The sequence below is a fragment of the Herpailurus yagouaroundi genome, unplaced genomic scaffold (assembly GCF_014898765.1).
Source record: "Herpailurus yagouaroundi ecotype Mexico unplaced genomic scaffold, PumYag 29, whole genome shotgun sequence".
Classification (NCBI taxonomy): Eukaryota; Metazoa; Chordata; class Mammalia; order Carnivora; family Felidae; genus Herpailurus; species Herpailurus yagouaroundi.
This window is the reverse complement of record NW_024412377.1, coordinates 118,976,652-118,991,979: the sequence shown is the minus strand read 5'-3', so window position 1 is coordinate 118,991,979 and position 15,328 is coordinate 118,976,652. Positions and strand designations below refer to the sequence as shown.

At 39.5% G+C, this 15,328-nt stretch overlaps 1 protein-coding gene across 7 annotated transcripts in view; it reads right to left on the bottom strand.

Moving 5' to 3' along the window:
* The window catches only part of PRELID2 (PRELI domain containing 2), a 191,884-nt gene that overhangs the window by 146,669 nt on the left and 29,887 nt on the right, over positions 1–15,328 (bottom strand). For all 7 annotated transcript variants that reach the window (XR_005784217.1, XM_040453789.1, XM_040453804.1 and 4 more), the window contains one exon: positions 10,475–10,580. Coding sequence is in view for 6 of the 7 variants with exons in the window: in XM_040453789.1 (XP_040309723.1) it covers positions 10,475–10,580 (106 nt within the window). In the remaining variant the exon portion in view is untranslated. The remainder of the gene's footprint in view (positions 1–10,474; positions 10,581–15,328) is intronic.

The window sequence follows — 15,328 nt, the reverse complement described above, 5'->3', positions numbered from 1 at the left end:
CAGGGAGCCATCTATTTATGCAATTTATGGTCGGAGCGCCCAAAAGGACAGAGACTTAATCAAACTTATAAAACAAGTCATCTATTTTGTGCCTACTTATAAATAAATGATTAATTAAATGTCTGTATGCATTGCAGAACTTTTTTAAATTTTTTTTTCAACGTTTATTTATTTTTGGGACAGAGAGAGACAGAGCATGAACGGGGGAGGGGCAGAGAGAGAGGGAGACACAGAATCGGAAACAGGCTCCAGGCTCTGAGCCATCAGCCCAGAGCCTGATGCGGGGCTCGAACTCACGGACCGCGAGATCGTGACCTGGCTGAAGTCGGACGCTTAACCGACTGCACCACCCAGGCGCCCCTGCAGAACTTTTTTATAAGCTGGGAGTGAAGTTGTGCGGGTGCAGCTAAACCTTACCAACTTCTAATTATCAGTTCCCAATACCACCAAAAAGAATTTAACAGTTGTGCATGCAACTTGGCATACCCATCACATGAGGTCGGTGTGGTAGGCAGGTCTCACATTGCTCCCAGTGATCCCTGCCTCTTGGTATTTATGCCCTTGTGTATCCCCTTCCCTTGACTGCAGGCTACATCTCGTGACCTGCTCCTAATGAACGCAATACAGAAATAAATAGATGTCACTTCTATGATCGGGTAACAAAAACTATGGCTTTTGCTTTGCTAGCACTCTCCTGCCCCTTCTCTTGCTTGCTGCCATGTTGTGAGAGCCCCATATGTCGAGGAACCCAGGGATGCTGGCAGAATCCTACCAGCCAGGAGGCTCCCTACCAGGGAGGCATGACAGCAACCATGTGAATATACCTGAAACTGAATTTTCCCCCTAGAGACTTCTGATGAGATCCCAGCCCCAGCCGAGACACTGACTACATCCTTGTGAGACCCTGAATCAGAGGATCCAACTAAGGCACGCCCAGACTCCTGACCCGTAGAAAGTGAGACACAGTAAATGTGTGCTGTAAGCTGTGGAGTGCTGGGGTAATCTGTTATACAGCCATAGGTAACTAATACAGTTTGCAAAAATGGTGCAACCAAACAGTAACCAGGTTTTTCAAATGCCCATTTGGACTACATATACAGTGCCTCAGAGTGTGTGTGTGTGTGTGTGTGTGTGTGTGTGTGTGTGTGTTGTGTACAGTGGCTGTGTGTTTGGATATATATATATATATACACACACACACACACACACACACACACATTTGCATATACCAATATATACACAAGAATACTATCTTCTGTCGCAGAGAATTATCTTCCACTATTAAAATGGATTTTTATAAACACCCTAAGGAAACAGCATGTTCAGATATCTTTAGCTATAGCATGTGTAGGCCAGACCTTCTCTAAAGCGATGTTCAAACTGTTTGACTTGCCCACATTGTTTCAGTGACAAATATTTCACATGCTGTTGAATTCAGTCTCTCTCTGCTTCAGCCTCCCAATCAACACAGGAATAATCATGGAACTAATAATGGGGCCTTGCCAGAAGAGTGGCTAAGATAACACATTATTTTATTACACATTGAAAATGTATTTCACAAACCTAAAAAAAACAAAAAACTTCTATGCGAGGGCATAATGAGAGCTCTGCATGTCCACAGCATTTATGGTCGTCTCCAAGTGGGAAGACAACTGGGCTAAAAAAAGAACACTTGCGTGACAAGAGCGTTACCACCCATTTTGTCTCCTAAGCCTCTCCCAGAAGAGTAAAATGTGAAATCTGCAAGAACCACGTGGGAGTTCACCAAAAAGTTCTTTTGATTTTCGCTTGGAATTTTAGGGGTTGGCGGCCAGAGGACTGGTGATTGTTTTAATTTGGAGAGACGGAGATAGTGATACCCAGGGCAGTAGGAACCATGTTTTCTCAATAGGAACCCTAACAACACAAGGTGACATTTTGTTTTGGGGAGTGAAAAATATCTTACACTTTTTATGTATAAAGCAATAGCATAATACAGTCTACAAAGAGATAATCAGTATAGCCATGGTATTAATATTTCATGGGGAGGGGCGCCTGGGTGGCTCAATCGGTTAAGCGTCCGACTTCGGCTCAGGTCATGATCTCACGGTCCGTGAGTTCGAGCCCCGCGTCGGGCTCTGTGCTGACCGCTCAGAGCCTGGAGCCTGTTTCAGATTCTGTGTCTCCCTCTCTCTCTGCCCCTCCCCCGTTCATGCTCTGTCTCTCTCTGTCTCAAAAATAAATAAACATTAAAAAAAAGAAACAGAAAAAGAAAAAAAAAATATTTCATGGGGAGGGGGACAAATAGAAAAAAAGAAGTCTTAAAAGAGTCACTGGGAGTGGGTGGGTGATAATGAAGAAAAGGTTGAAAACCAAGATTCTTGCAAAGGCTCCCTTTCCAGAATTGGAGAGCACCTGCAGAGCCATACCTGCCCCACAGAATAGCCTGATCTCTGTCCTGTTTCCTTCTCTTAGGATCCCTGAGGTGGGGCTTGACTGGCCTGGGCCCCTCTCAGCTCTGCTTCAGTCGCTGGCCATTTCCCCTAGGCTGCAGAAATGTGTACGAAGCCTTGCATGTATCTCAGACTTCCCCCAAACCCTGTTTTCCTTCAGATCTTTCTGTTTCCTTGATATGTTTTTTGAATGTGCTTGCTTACCTCAAGGCAAATTAACATATGTACTTGCTATCCAGGACGCTTGTCCTTGGCACTTTTCAACACTTTCAACACCTCCAACTTTTCAACGCTTCCAACCCATCCAACCCATCATGGATCAAAACTGTCCACCAGAACATGAGATTACAGCAGACAGAGATGAAGGCAAAGTCAAGAGACAACTGAGTGGCTCTCGGACTGAGGAAAGCACCATATGGCACACTCACTAGTGTCACCAGCCAAGAGTATAGTATATATAGCACCACTCTTCTGGGCAGACGTGAAAAAAATACACAGTAATAGTACAGTCCATTGCTGCCATGGAAAAAGAGAGAGAGCTATCTCAAAAACAAACTTTTAAGCAGTTCCTCAAAAATTTAAACATAGAGTTACCATACAATCCAGAAAAAGAATTGAGAGCAGAGACTTGAACAGATATTTATATACCCATATTCATGGCAGCATTATTCACAATGGCCAAAAGGTTGAAGACAACAGGCGTGCACTGATGGATGAATAAACAAGATGTGGTATACACACTCAATGGAATACTACCTAGCTACAACATTGATAAACCCTGAAACCATTATGTTAAGTGAAATAAGCCAGACAGAAAAACACAAATATGGTACAATTCCACTTCCATGAAGTACCTAAAGTAGTCAAATTCACAGAGACAAAAAATAAAATGGTGGTTGCCAGGAACTAGGAGGAAGAGGAATGGGGAGTTACTATTTAATGGTTGCAGAATTATTACTTAGGAAGATGAAAAAGTTCTGGAATTGGATGGTACTGATGGTTGTACAACACTGAATGCACTTAATGATGTCAGACTGTAGACTTACATATAGTTAAAATGGTAAATTTTATGTAACATATACTTTGCTACAATAAAAAGGTTTTAATGTAGTTTTTAATCCTGGGGGGGGGAATCAGGAGATCTTTTCTGTAGGTCTACCTCTACCTTCTTGAGTCACGATTTTGGCGAGTCAAATAACATCTTAAAAACTCATGCTTCCTTTTCTGTAACACCCTGCTTCCAAAACTTTCAGACCAACACATGTACTCAAGAGCCTCTTCTCTGTTGTGCCCCCAAGAGTCTGAGCCAGCAAGTCTTGTGTGCAGCACTTGAATCTGGATTTGATCAGCAGCTCAGGAAGGGAAGGACTTTTCATTCTGAGAATCCATAATTCCCTCACCTTTCCAACTGATGGATGACATTTTCCACTGCATCTTTTCTATGTTGCCAGCCAAACCATTCCCAACATCATCTTCACGTGTACCTTTTCTTGAGGTATAACTGGCATACATTATATTAGTCTCAGGTGTATCACATAATGAATCAGTATTTGGATATATTGTGAAATGATCACCACAGTAAGTCTATTTAACATCAGCACCATACATAGTTGCAGAATTCATTTTTCTTGTGATGGGAACTTTTAAGATTTACTCTCTTAGTAACTTGCAAATGTACAATACAGTATTAGTAACTACAGTCACCATGCTGTACTTTATATTGCCATATCTTTATTTTATAACTGCCTTTGGCAACCACTAATTTATTCTCTGTATCTATGAACCTGGCTTTCGTTTTTGTTTTAGATTCTACATATCAGTGAGCTCATATGGTATTTGTATTTCTCTGACTTATTTTCCTTACCATGATACCCTCAAGATCTAACCATGTTGTTAACAAATGGCAAGATTTCATTCTTTTTTATGGCTGAGTGACATTTCTCTGTGTGTGTGTGTGTGTGTGTGTGTGCGCACGCGCGTGCACGCACCACATCTTTTAAATCTTTTTTATCTGTTCATCCATCAGTGGATATCTAGGTCATTTCCATATCTTGCCTAATGTAAACAATGCATTATTTATGTGGGGGTACACCTATGTTTTTGAATTAGTGTTCTCATTTTCCTTGGATAAATACCCAGAAGTGGAATTGCTGGATCATATGGTGGTTCTATTTTTAATTTTTTAAGGAACCTCCATACTGTTTCCCATAGAGGCTGCACCAACTTACATGCCCTTTTTTTCCATGAGGGTTCCTTTTTTTCCACACTCTCACCAACACTTATTATTTCTTGTTTATTGATACAAGTCATTCTAACAGGTGTGAAGTGGTATCTCATTGTGATTTTGATTTATGTTTCCCTGATGATTTGTGATCAACATTTTCTCATGCATCTGTTAGCCATCTATATGTATTCTTTGGAAAAATGTCTATTCAATTTCTCTGCCCATTTTATTGAACATTTGTTTGGGTTTTTGTTGCTATTGTTGTTTTGTGTATGATATAATAAAGTGGTCCAGTTTCATTCTTTTGCATGCAGTTGTCCAGTATTCCCAACACTATTTGTTGAAGAGACTGTCTTCATGGTTTCTCTGTTGTAAATTAGTTGACCATATATACATGGGTTTATTTCTGGGCTCTCTATTCTTCCCCTTTGGTCTGTGTCTGTTTTTAGGCAATACCATAATGTTTTGATGACTACAGTTTTGTAATATAGTTTGAAATCAGGGAGCACAATGCCTTCAGCTCCTTTCTCAAGAAGAAAGGCTATTTGGGGTCTTCTCTGATACCATAGAGATTTTAGGGCTGTTTATTCTATTTCTGTGAAAAACGCCACTGAACTTTTCTTTTGTAATATAAAGATATTTTCAAAACAAATAGCACAAAAACAAATCCATAGTCCATATTAAAACAGAAAAAAGGATATATCATTACAGGAAAAATGGCAGAAACACCAGCTAAACACACCCTCAAACCTGCATGGAAGTCTGGAATTTAGGCCAGGTGGAATCTGGATAAAACCAGAGTATGGCAGCTCTGAACAGAGCCATTCAAGACCTTTTCAACTACCAACATCATGGCCCCTCGTCCCTCTAGTCCATTCCAAGTCCTTCCACGGCAACTGAGTTCCGTGCTTCTGCATTCCTCCATCCTTACTGTAAACCCCACAACTCCTTGCTCTGGCTCTATCGAGCACACCACATCTGGCCCCACACAAGTGGCTGCTTGAGGGCAGAGTGCGTGGATGTGGCAGTGTGGTATTCATTAACAGTACACTCTGGAGTCAGAGAGGTTTGGGTTCAAATCCCAAGTTCACCACCCACTAATTCTGTGACCTTGAGAAAACTGCTTTGTCATTTGGGACCTCAGTTTCCCCATGAATGAAAGAGGAAGAAGAGTTCCTATGTCATAGACTCGTTTAGAAAAGTAATTAAGGTAATATGTGCCATGCGTAGGGCATGACATCAAGTAAGCTCTTGTAAGTACCAGTTGTTATTTGAAAATCCTTCCCAACAATGATCATAGTGCTGAGCACTGACCACCACATGGGGTTCAATAATTCTCACCATCAGCAGATGTTTATTCGTTGCCTGTCAGGCCTTCCACCCTGAGCTAGAATCTGTGAAGTAAAGCTGTATAAGGCACAGCATCCACTCTTATGAATTGTTTCATTCCTGCTTGTGTCTCCAGCACCTTACCCAATGCCTGGCACATAGGTGATACTCAAACTGTTTGTGGAACTACACTTCTGAGTTTAAAATCTATTGGGTGTTCATATGGGTTTGGAAAACAAACAAACATGCAACCATAAAAAGAAAGTATGAAAAGGAAGTATGTGAGTAGGTTTTTTTTTTAATTCTTGAAAACAAAAATAACACCTTACATGTATTTGACCTGTGTTCTTCAATCTACTGAAAGCTTTCAAACATAGTTTTCACACCTATCTTCGGGAATGCATTAAAGTTTCCATCTTGTTGACAAGTACATACAGGACCAGGGGAATAAAGTGATTTGTGCCACATTACAAAGATGAGCTTTAATGGGCTATAAGTTCAGAACAGCTTCTATTTCAAAAGCATAGCTCTTGACTTGGCTACCAGGGGGCAATCTCCATTCTCCTGCCCACATACTTCCATTCTCAGAGACAAAGGGAAGTCCGAGCAGTATATGAAAAGTCAGCATTTGTGTTAGAAGGGCCCCCAAATTGTATGTCACCTCAAAGTAGTGAAAGGAGGAGAGAAAAATAATTGCACAAGCCACCAGAGGCACAGAAATACAAGTGACCTCACCTCGGGGGTTCATATCTAGGGCCAGCTTTTAATTTACAAACACAAAGATACTGAATTTGCGAGCGTCTCATTTTGCCTTTTCTAGAAAAAAATAGATATCAGATCCCACCTTTACCATCACTAAACAGTCTCAAGAATAAAGTCATAAATAAACTCACCTAAAACACTCTCAGGATGACTTCCATAGAAGCCATTTATGCAGGCTCAACTGTGAAGGTTTATCAGGAAGTCAGGCTGATACCGGAAAACATCCCCACTTGGCTAAAAGGTAAAAGACCATTTAGCACAAGTGGCTTCTAAGATTGAAACTAACCCATTACACCTCTTAAAAAAAAAAAAAAAAAGAGGAAAGCCAGAAAAGGCAAAAACTCACAGGAAAAATATATTCTTACTTCTGAGCAAAAGCAAGAATACGCAGGAATTACTTGGGTTTCTCACTTTAAAAATTTAAAGTCACTTCAGGTGCCTCGTGGCTCAGCTGGTTAAGCATCTGACTCTAGATTTCAGCTTGGGTCATAATCTCACAGTTCTTGAGTTCAAACCCTGCATCGGGCTTTGAGCTAGAAGTGTGGAGCTTGCTTGAGATTCTCTCTCTCTGTCTCTCTCTCTTTCTGTGTCTACCCCTGCCCAGGTCTCTTTCAAAGTAAATAAATAAACAAAAAATTTAAATCCACTTGATGATTTCCAGATAATACTCATCAGAAACCAAATGAGATATAGCTGTGCATTCTATCTCCTTTCTACCCATTTCCACATGAATGTAGGACCGCTGCCCAAGCTATGATGGGTTGAGGGGAATTGGAATTAAGATTCATAAAACCCCCTCTCTGCCATCAAGAACATACAATCTACTGTGAGATCACGCCAGAAACCCTTGGGAGTATTTACCCATCCCACCACCCTTTTCCCTGGGACATGACTTCCCACCCAATCTGGTCACAACCTGGGATGAGCCATATTCATAAAACCTGACGTCTACCCTCCCGGCTACGCTTGACCTATGAAATGCCAACAAGAGTCCCTTCCAAAGAATTTGGAAATGAATGAAATAAGCAGACAGTCTCTTGGTTGGCCAAAACTCTATACAAGATGTACACCTGGACTATAGAGGCCCACATGATAAGAAAGAGAATACAACAGATGCATACTCTTATAGACAAGTGCTGAAGAAGGAATAGTATCTGGGTTCCTGGCATCTCTCAGTCCCAGGGCAGACCATTCTGAAGCCTGCCCGCCTCACGGCCCTTGTACCCTTACAATGAATGAGCTAGCCTAAAGTAGTTTCTATTACTTATAACCAAAGAGTCCTAATAACTACAGAGAAAGTAAGACTACCACACAAATGCATCTGATACACAGCAAAGGTGCTGAGTGGGCAAACCATCTGCTTTGTTTATCTGAAAAATCTTGCAGAGTAAAGTGGCAAGGCTCAACTGTTTACAAGTTTTAAGACTTGTAAAACATGGGGATGTGAGTTCAGACTCCACCTTTTGCTCTCCTTATGACCTTGAATAAATCCATTTAAAAGCCCATGCTTACCACAGAGCCTAGCAAAAAGCAGGTGCTCCACGTATACGTGTAAGAAAAAGGCAGACAAGCAGCCACCCACATATTAGGTGCACTTAACTCTTCCAAGACATTTCTCATCGATAAAATGGGACTAATAATGTTCACTTTATGCATCACACAGGATCAGAATATCCACAACCACTGTATGGTTAAAAGTCATTACAAGGTTCAGATTGATGGACAGGTCGAACATAAACCCATCTGAATTAATCAAGGACTATTTATTTATCTAAAGCAAACTATATAGCCCACAGGCCAAATCCAGTCCACCACCAGTGTTTGTGTGATCCACAAGAATGGTTTTCACAAGTGAACATTTGCAATTTGATGGTAGGGAACACTAACTCTGAATCACAATTTAGCTAAACGTTATGTTCTCCCACAAAATGGAATCCCGTTTTTCTGATCCGAAGAACTATATTACAAAAAAAATTCAACTATTATTATATTTTTAATTTTGTAAATAAAAAAAAAAAACTATGGAAACTTGTTTCTCTCTTGCAATAAAGCCCCAACATAATATCTCCAGTTTGCTTCTTGGCCCATAAAGCCTAACATATTTACTATCTGGTTCTTTACAGAAAATTTTTCTCAATCTTGATCAAAAAAGTGTATGATACTCAGGGATATGGCAGTGAAATTATTTCTGTCATCAGACCCATTAATTTCACGGTGCAATTTTGCACAACATGTGGGTTTTTACACAGGCATACTTTGCAATATAGCAGAAAAACTTCCAATCATGTGTGAGTAAGGTCATATCAGACCTTCTAGAAGCCCAGCTATCCACTTCAAGCCCAGCTTCAACAGGCTGGGCCAGTCTAGATATGTGCATTTCTGAGACAGGAATACACCATTAATCTTGACAGTATGTTTATGGAGTACAGTACAGTATCAAACGCTCGTTCATCATCCTCAGCCTCCCAGACTAACACATCATGGTCCAGGCTCATTCTTGAACCTAGATCTGCAAAGCGAGAACAAAGGTTTGTTACCCAGATAATCTCTGGAGCCACAACAATATTCCTTCAGACCAGCCATTAAACCTATTATTCTACAAGACAAAACAAGGTAACATATGCATAGCATATGTCCTGAGTAAATCCAGGAAGTAAGTGATTATGCCCTTTATCACAATAACAACAACAACAATTTAAAAGTACAATATTATATATAAAACAAGTTAATAAAAATTAAATAATAATTTCTCAATACTTCAGAACACCTGTAATAAGCATATCATAATGCATAAGGAATAGACTTTACCTTAAAGACATTTTGAAAATAATGCTGTGAAGGCAAGAAAATGAGACATATAAATTTCTCTATATAAGACAGACTAAAAATAGAATAGCTCTATTTATTTATTTTATTTTATTTTTACATTTATTCATTTTTGAGAGACAGAGAGAGACAGAGACAACCGGGGGAGGGGCAGAGAGAGAGGGAGACACAGAATCCGAAGCAGGCTCCAGGCTCCCAGCTATCAGCACAGAGCCCAATGCGGGGCTTGAACTCACAAACCACAAGATCATGACATGAGCCAAAGTCAGATGCACAACCAACTGAGCTACCCAGGTGCCCCAAGAATAGCTCTATTTAAAACAGGGTACCAACCTTAGACTCTAAGGTGGTCTCTAAATCACCTTCATGGAATCCTAAACTCCCACAGAATTTGAAAAACACAAGAAGTGACAACCAGGAACTCAAGGTCTCTGTATCTTCTTCATCCATAATAACAGAACAACAAAAATAGCTACTTCAAAGGTTTGTATTAAATAATAAATAAAAATTCTTTTTACAGTGAGTAGTTCATAATAAGTGCTCAATAAATACTAGCTATTATCTTTTTCACTAAATGGGTGTCATCATACTGAATATACTGAAAATGTAATTACTCATTCTGATTATATCTCTTAGTTCTCCATATTATTACATATTCTTTACTGGCATAGTTTTAATTTTAATGGGTCACAAATGGCATTTAAGTTTTACTTTGATTTGGATGTATGCAATAATTAGCAAAGATACTTATTTTTGCATCTATTTGTTTATTTTTTATTTGTTTGTTTATAAACTGTATTTTTTTCTCATCGTGTCTGCTCAGGAGCCTTATTCAATAACCCAACGGGAATCTTCATGATTTCTTAAAATAAATATTGGTTCAAAGTAAAAACAAGCTTACCCTCTGGGCTCCCTGTCTTAAGAATGTGCTGGCAAAAGTCTCCAAAATGCAGTTGAGAAAGCCAGCCCCTGTAATTGAAATTCTGCCTCTCTGAATGAACTCTGTCCTGTAAAAAAAAAAAAAAAAAAAAATCATTGATGTCATTCTACATTTGGATATTTAAACTACAGAGATTTCCCAAAGCATTACCATTTAAAGTCAACACAAAACAATATCCATAATAATTCAATAACTGCCTGTTACAACAAAAGTTTTGTTAAAAAGAGATTTACAGTTTATATAAGCAATTGTTTTATTCAAGTTAAGAATATTTCATGTTGCTAAAAGAGTAAATTTTAATTTTCTCATCACACACAAAAATAATTGTGTGAGAGGTGATGGGTGCGTATTATGGTAATCATTTTGCAATACATACATATATAAAATTATGTTGTACACCTTACACTATGTTATATGCCAATTAAGCCAAGAGAAAAAAGAAAATATATATAGCTTCATTATTCTAAGTGTAACTACTGCAGAATATAGGATGTCTAGTCATAGCTAAAACTACATAATCCCATGATAAAATTGTGATAGTCAGGAGATCTGTACTCTATCTTTAAAATGTTGTTCTTCTTGGGGAGCCTGGGTGGCTCAGTCGGTTAAGTATCCGCCTTCAGTTCTGGTCATGATCTCACGGCTTGTGAGTTCAAGCCCCACGTTGGGCTCTGTGCTGACGGCTCAGAGCCTGGAGCCTGCTTTTGACTCTGTCTCCCTATCTCTCTGCTCCTCCCCTGTTCATGCTCTGTCTCTCCCTCTCTCTCAGAAATAAATACACATTTAAAAAAAATATTTTTAATACATAAATAAAATGTTGTTCTTGACTCACAATAAACTTAACTAATTCCAATTAAAATATATGTATATATTATTATGAATATATATATTCATTTCATGCTGCAAAATGGCCTTTTAAAATTGAGTCCGAGATAATTATCAGATGTAGGACTTTGGTTAGATTACTAAGACTCTCTTAACTCAGTTTCCTCATATGTAAAAATGGGAATATTCATAGTATCTTTCATTCACAACTATCTTGAGAAGTAAATATGAACCGTTCCTCAGACACAACAAGCCTTCATTAAATGTTAGCCACTATTACTACAGAGGGAGCGAGACAGACAGTAGAGACAGAGACTAGAAAGTCAGAAGCCTAAGATGGCTTCTTTAAGCCTTGATTGGAGGGGAGGGGGGCTGAGATAAGGTGTGCCACTCTGCTATTTAGAGTTCTACCAATATTAAATTATCTCTATTTCATAAAACAGAGAACACTTGAGAGTGACATCAGAAAGATGGCAGAATTACCCCCAGGCCCTCACTCCCCCAAGGATGTTCCACCTTACCAATCTATGGACCAACTTGCCTTTGGGAGAACACTAGAACTAGTTAAGAGTTTGCAGGTGAGTATAAAGTCAAGAAGAGCCACATCAAAGTTATCATAACTCTTATTAGACCTTCTGTCTAATTCTCTAGTAGCGGTAGCCTCTACATGCAAATCGTGCAATCAGTAAAAAGAAGCCTTCAGATTCCTCTTTCTCTCTCTCCCTCCCTCCCTCCCATACACACACAGACACACACACACACACACACACACACACACACACACACACACAGAGCTATCCTAGCCAATGTGACATAAACAGTCTAGGCAAATAGTCTGTCTAGGCAAAGCAGCCTCCACCTCTTAAATTTAAGCCTATTTAAAATGATTTGTTCATGTAAAACTACATCCTAGTGACACTAATCTTTCCTGTCTTTATTCTAGATTAGTCAGAGTAGAATTTTACAGTGATTTTAATATTTAAAAATGAAAAGTTGAGCAGTCTTACACTCTTGGGAGAGATAAACTCTTCAGTCCTCCAGGCAAGTGTAGGTAAGGGATTAATAAAAGTCTCTCTTACATCATATTCTAACCAGTATTTCTTTCTGCTACTTTTGGGAGATGGAAGTGTGCAGAAAAGCACTCTCATGGTTTGCCCACATATCAAAGAATAACAGGGCAGTAAAGCAGGGTCATGCCCTACCATCACTGAAATGAGAGTTTATCCTAGTATATTTTAAGACTGCCAGAGAAGGAAATATTCCACTTTCCCTCAATAATTCATTGACAAAGCACATCAGACATTTTCTTCCTACTACACATAGCTAACCTAAATCCCTCATGCTAGATAAGCCTTCTTTAAAGCTCCTGTGCAAAACACAGCAGGTTATACAACAATATACAGATTAATTTCAGCTCTTTAAAAAGAAGAAGGAGAAGGAGAAAGAAAAAAAGATGGATGAATAGAAAGATGAATGGACAGAGCTGAAATATGAAAAGAATCTCTGGACATTAGAATCATGGGTGTTATCTCCTTATGTTCTTTTTACTAATTTTCTATAATATATACTACTTGGCAATCACCCAAAAAGTAAGGACTTGAAAATCATTTATATATAAACAAAAAGTTATTCTTATAAAGGCTCTGTGCTCCCAAGAACCATTCTCAGCAAAAGTACATGCTAACTTCTGACTTACCATTCACTTAAAATCTCATTAAGTCACCTCCTTGGCTTTCCCTTTCCAACACTATATAACCTCTGGTTTTTGTGCCTTTTGTTCTAAGATTTTCTACTGCCCCAAACTTGTAGTGTTTGTTTCACTCAAGAGACATAAAGATGATTCAAGTTTTCCTACATCTATCTTTTATCTCTGTTAGGTCTAAAGAAAGGATTGCATCACACGATGTTATATATCCAGGGTCACTTTTACTCTTCAAAAACCATATAATAGAGTGTATTATGTATCAGACACTATATTATCTTCTGAGGTTGTTACTTTTTTTTTTAATTTTTTAATGTTTATTTTATTTTTTGAGAGACAGAGTGTGAGCAGGGGAGGGGCAGAGAATGAGAGAGACACAGAATCCGAAGCAGGTTCCAGGCTTTGAGCTGTCATCACAGAGCCCAACACGGGGCTCAAACCCACAAACCATGAGATCAAGACCTGAGCCCAAGTTGGATGCTTAACCGACTGAGCCACCCAGGCGTCCCTGAGGTTGTTACTCTTAAAACATTTTCTCTATTTTATATGTGAGGAAATTGTGTAAAGAGAAGATAAATAACTTGTTCAAGATCATGTAGCTTGGTTGCATGTAGATTCAGTACCCATTGCTTCAAAACCCCAGGCCTGCTCCTACATCCGTTAAAGACACCATCATCCTCCTAGTCTATGATATTAGAGGCCTCAGCGACATGGAAGTAAACTCCCTTTCTAATCAACCCAAGCATTTAATCAGTCACCAGACTGTACTTATTTTTCTTCTAACGTCTCTCAACAGTCTGTGTCATTCTCTCCCCTGCTACTGGGAATGCCAGGGGTTAGCATAGCAATTTTCTCTTTCCAGGACCACAACTGCCTCTCAGGGGGATCTCTGTCTCCAGCGTGGACTCTTTATAAACCACACTGCCCAAAGCCAGTTTCCTAAACACATGCTGATCTAGTCGCTGGCTGTTCACTAAGTCACAGACAATAAACCCTGCATGCTCACTTGAGATTCATCCATATTATTGCATGTAGCTGTCGTTTGTTCATTTTCATGGCTGCATAGTGTTCTGCTGTTTGAAAATACTCGCAATTATTTGTCCATTCTACTGAAGATGAACATTTTATAATGCATCCAGGTACATATGTACACAAGTGCCTCTAGACTACCTAACAGCTGAATTTCTGGGTCTGTCTTTACTAGATGATGTCAACGGTTTTTCTAGATAGTTCTATTTGTACATTTTTTATTGCCTCAATGGCAACTTCAATGGCTAGCCCCTGGTGGAAGATCAATAGCGCATTAGGAACAAAAGCACGGACAGAAGGAAAGTGGGTGCAGAAGAGAAGGAAGCAAAAAAAATAGGCCAATTTATAGTTCATCTCAATACTTTTGTCAGGGAAATTGAATCAAGTATCTCAAGATTTCTACCTGCTGACATCAGTAAGGGGCAGCCTTCACCTGGCTAAGAGAGAAGACACCACAGTATCTAGAAAATTATGTTAAAAGAGGAGGCTCACTCACTCACGCGGTGCCTGTATCCAGGCCACATCTATTGCTTTGTCCACAGGCAGGCGTAAGTCAACACAGAAGACAATGGAATCATGACAGGGAAAGAACACCTCAAACTTAGGAACACCTTTGTGAAAGTGAATGGCAGTGTGTACAATCCGTCTCCTACTTTTAGGTCATTTAAAAATGTGTTTCCTTCTGGATTTGGGAAAATTAAAAAAAAAAAAAAGCTCAGAGGAAATATGGATAAATTAATTCCCAGAGCACGCAGCGACCAGCTCTGAATCCTCAAAATGGCAGTTTCCAGGAAAGCGAAAGCTCTTAATGAGATCCTATCCTTGAGTTATTGACCGGTTAGGTATGGCAAATCTTGCCTAATTGTTTTCATGATGGGAATTTAATTAAAGTGTCTTGGAGGGGGAAAAAAGTTCCCAAAGATATTCCTGTTGTGATGACATCTCAGTTCTAATCATGGTGATTTTGGCATTCTCCTGTAACCACAGAGGGGCAGCCCAAAAGAAAGGCAGGGTGTGCAGGTCAGGTTGCCTGCTCTTGCCCCTGCTAAGCCCCTGGGTCTAGCAGTCACACAGAGAATACATGAAATCCACCAAGCCAGAACACGTAGTCTGTCCCACCCCATCTGACCAAGTCCATTTATGCCATAATGCTTCTGCAGAGAACCCATTCAATTTACAGATATCTCAAGTGCTAAGCAGTTGTCAGCCTTCACACACACACACACACACACACACACACACACACACACACACACACA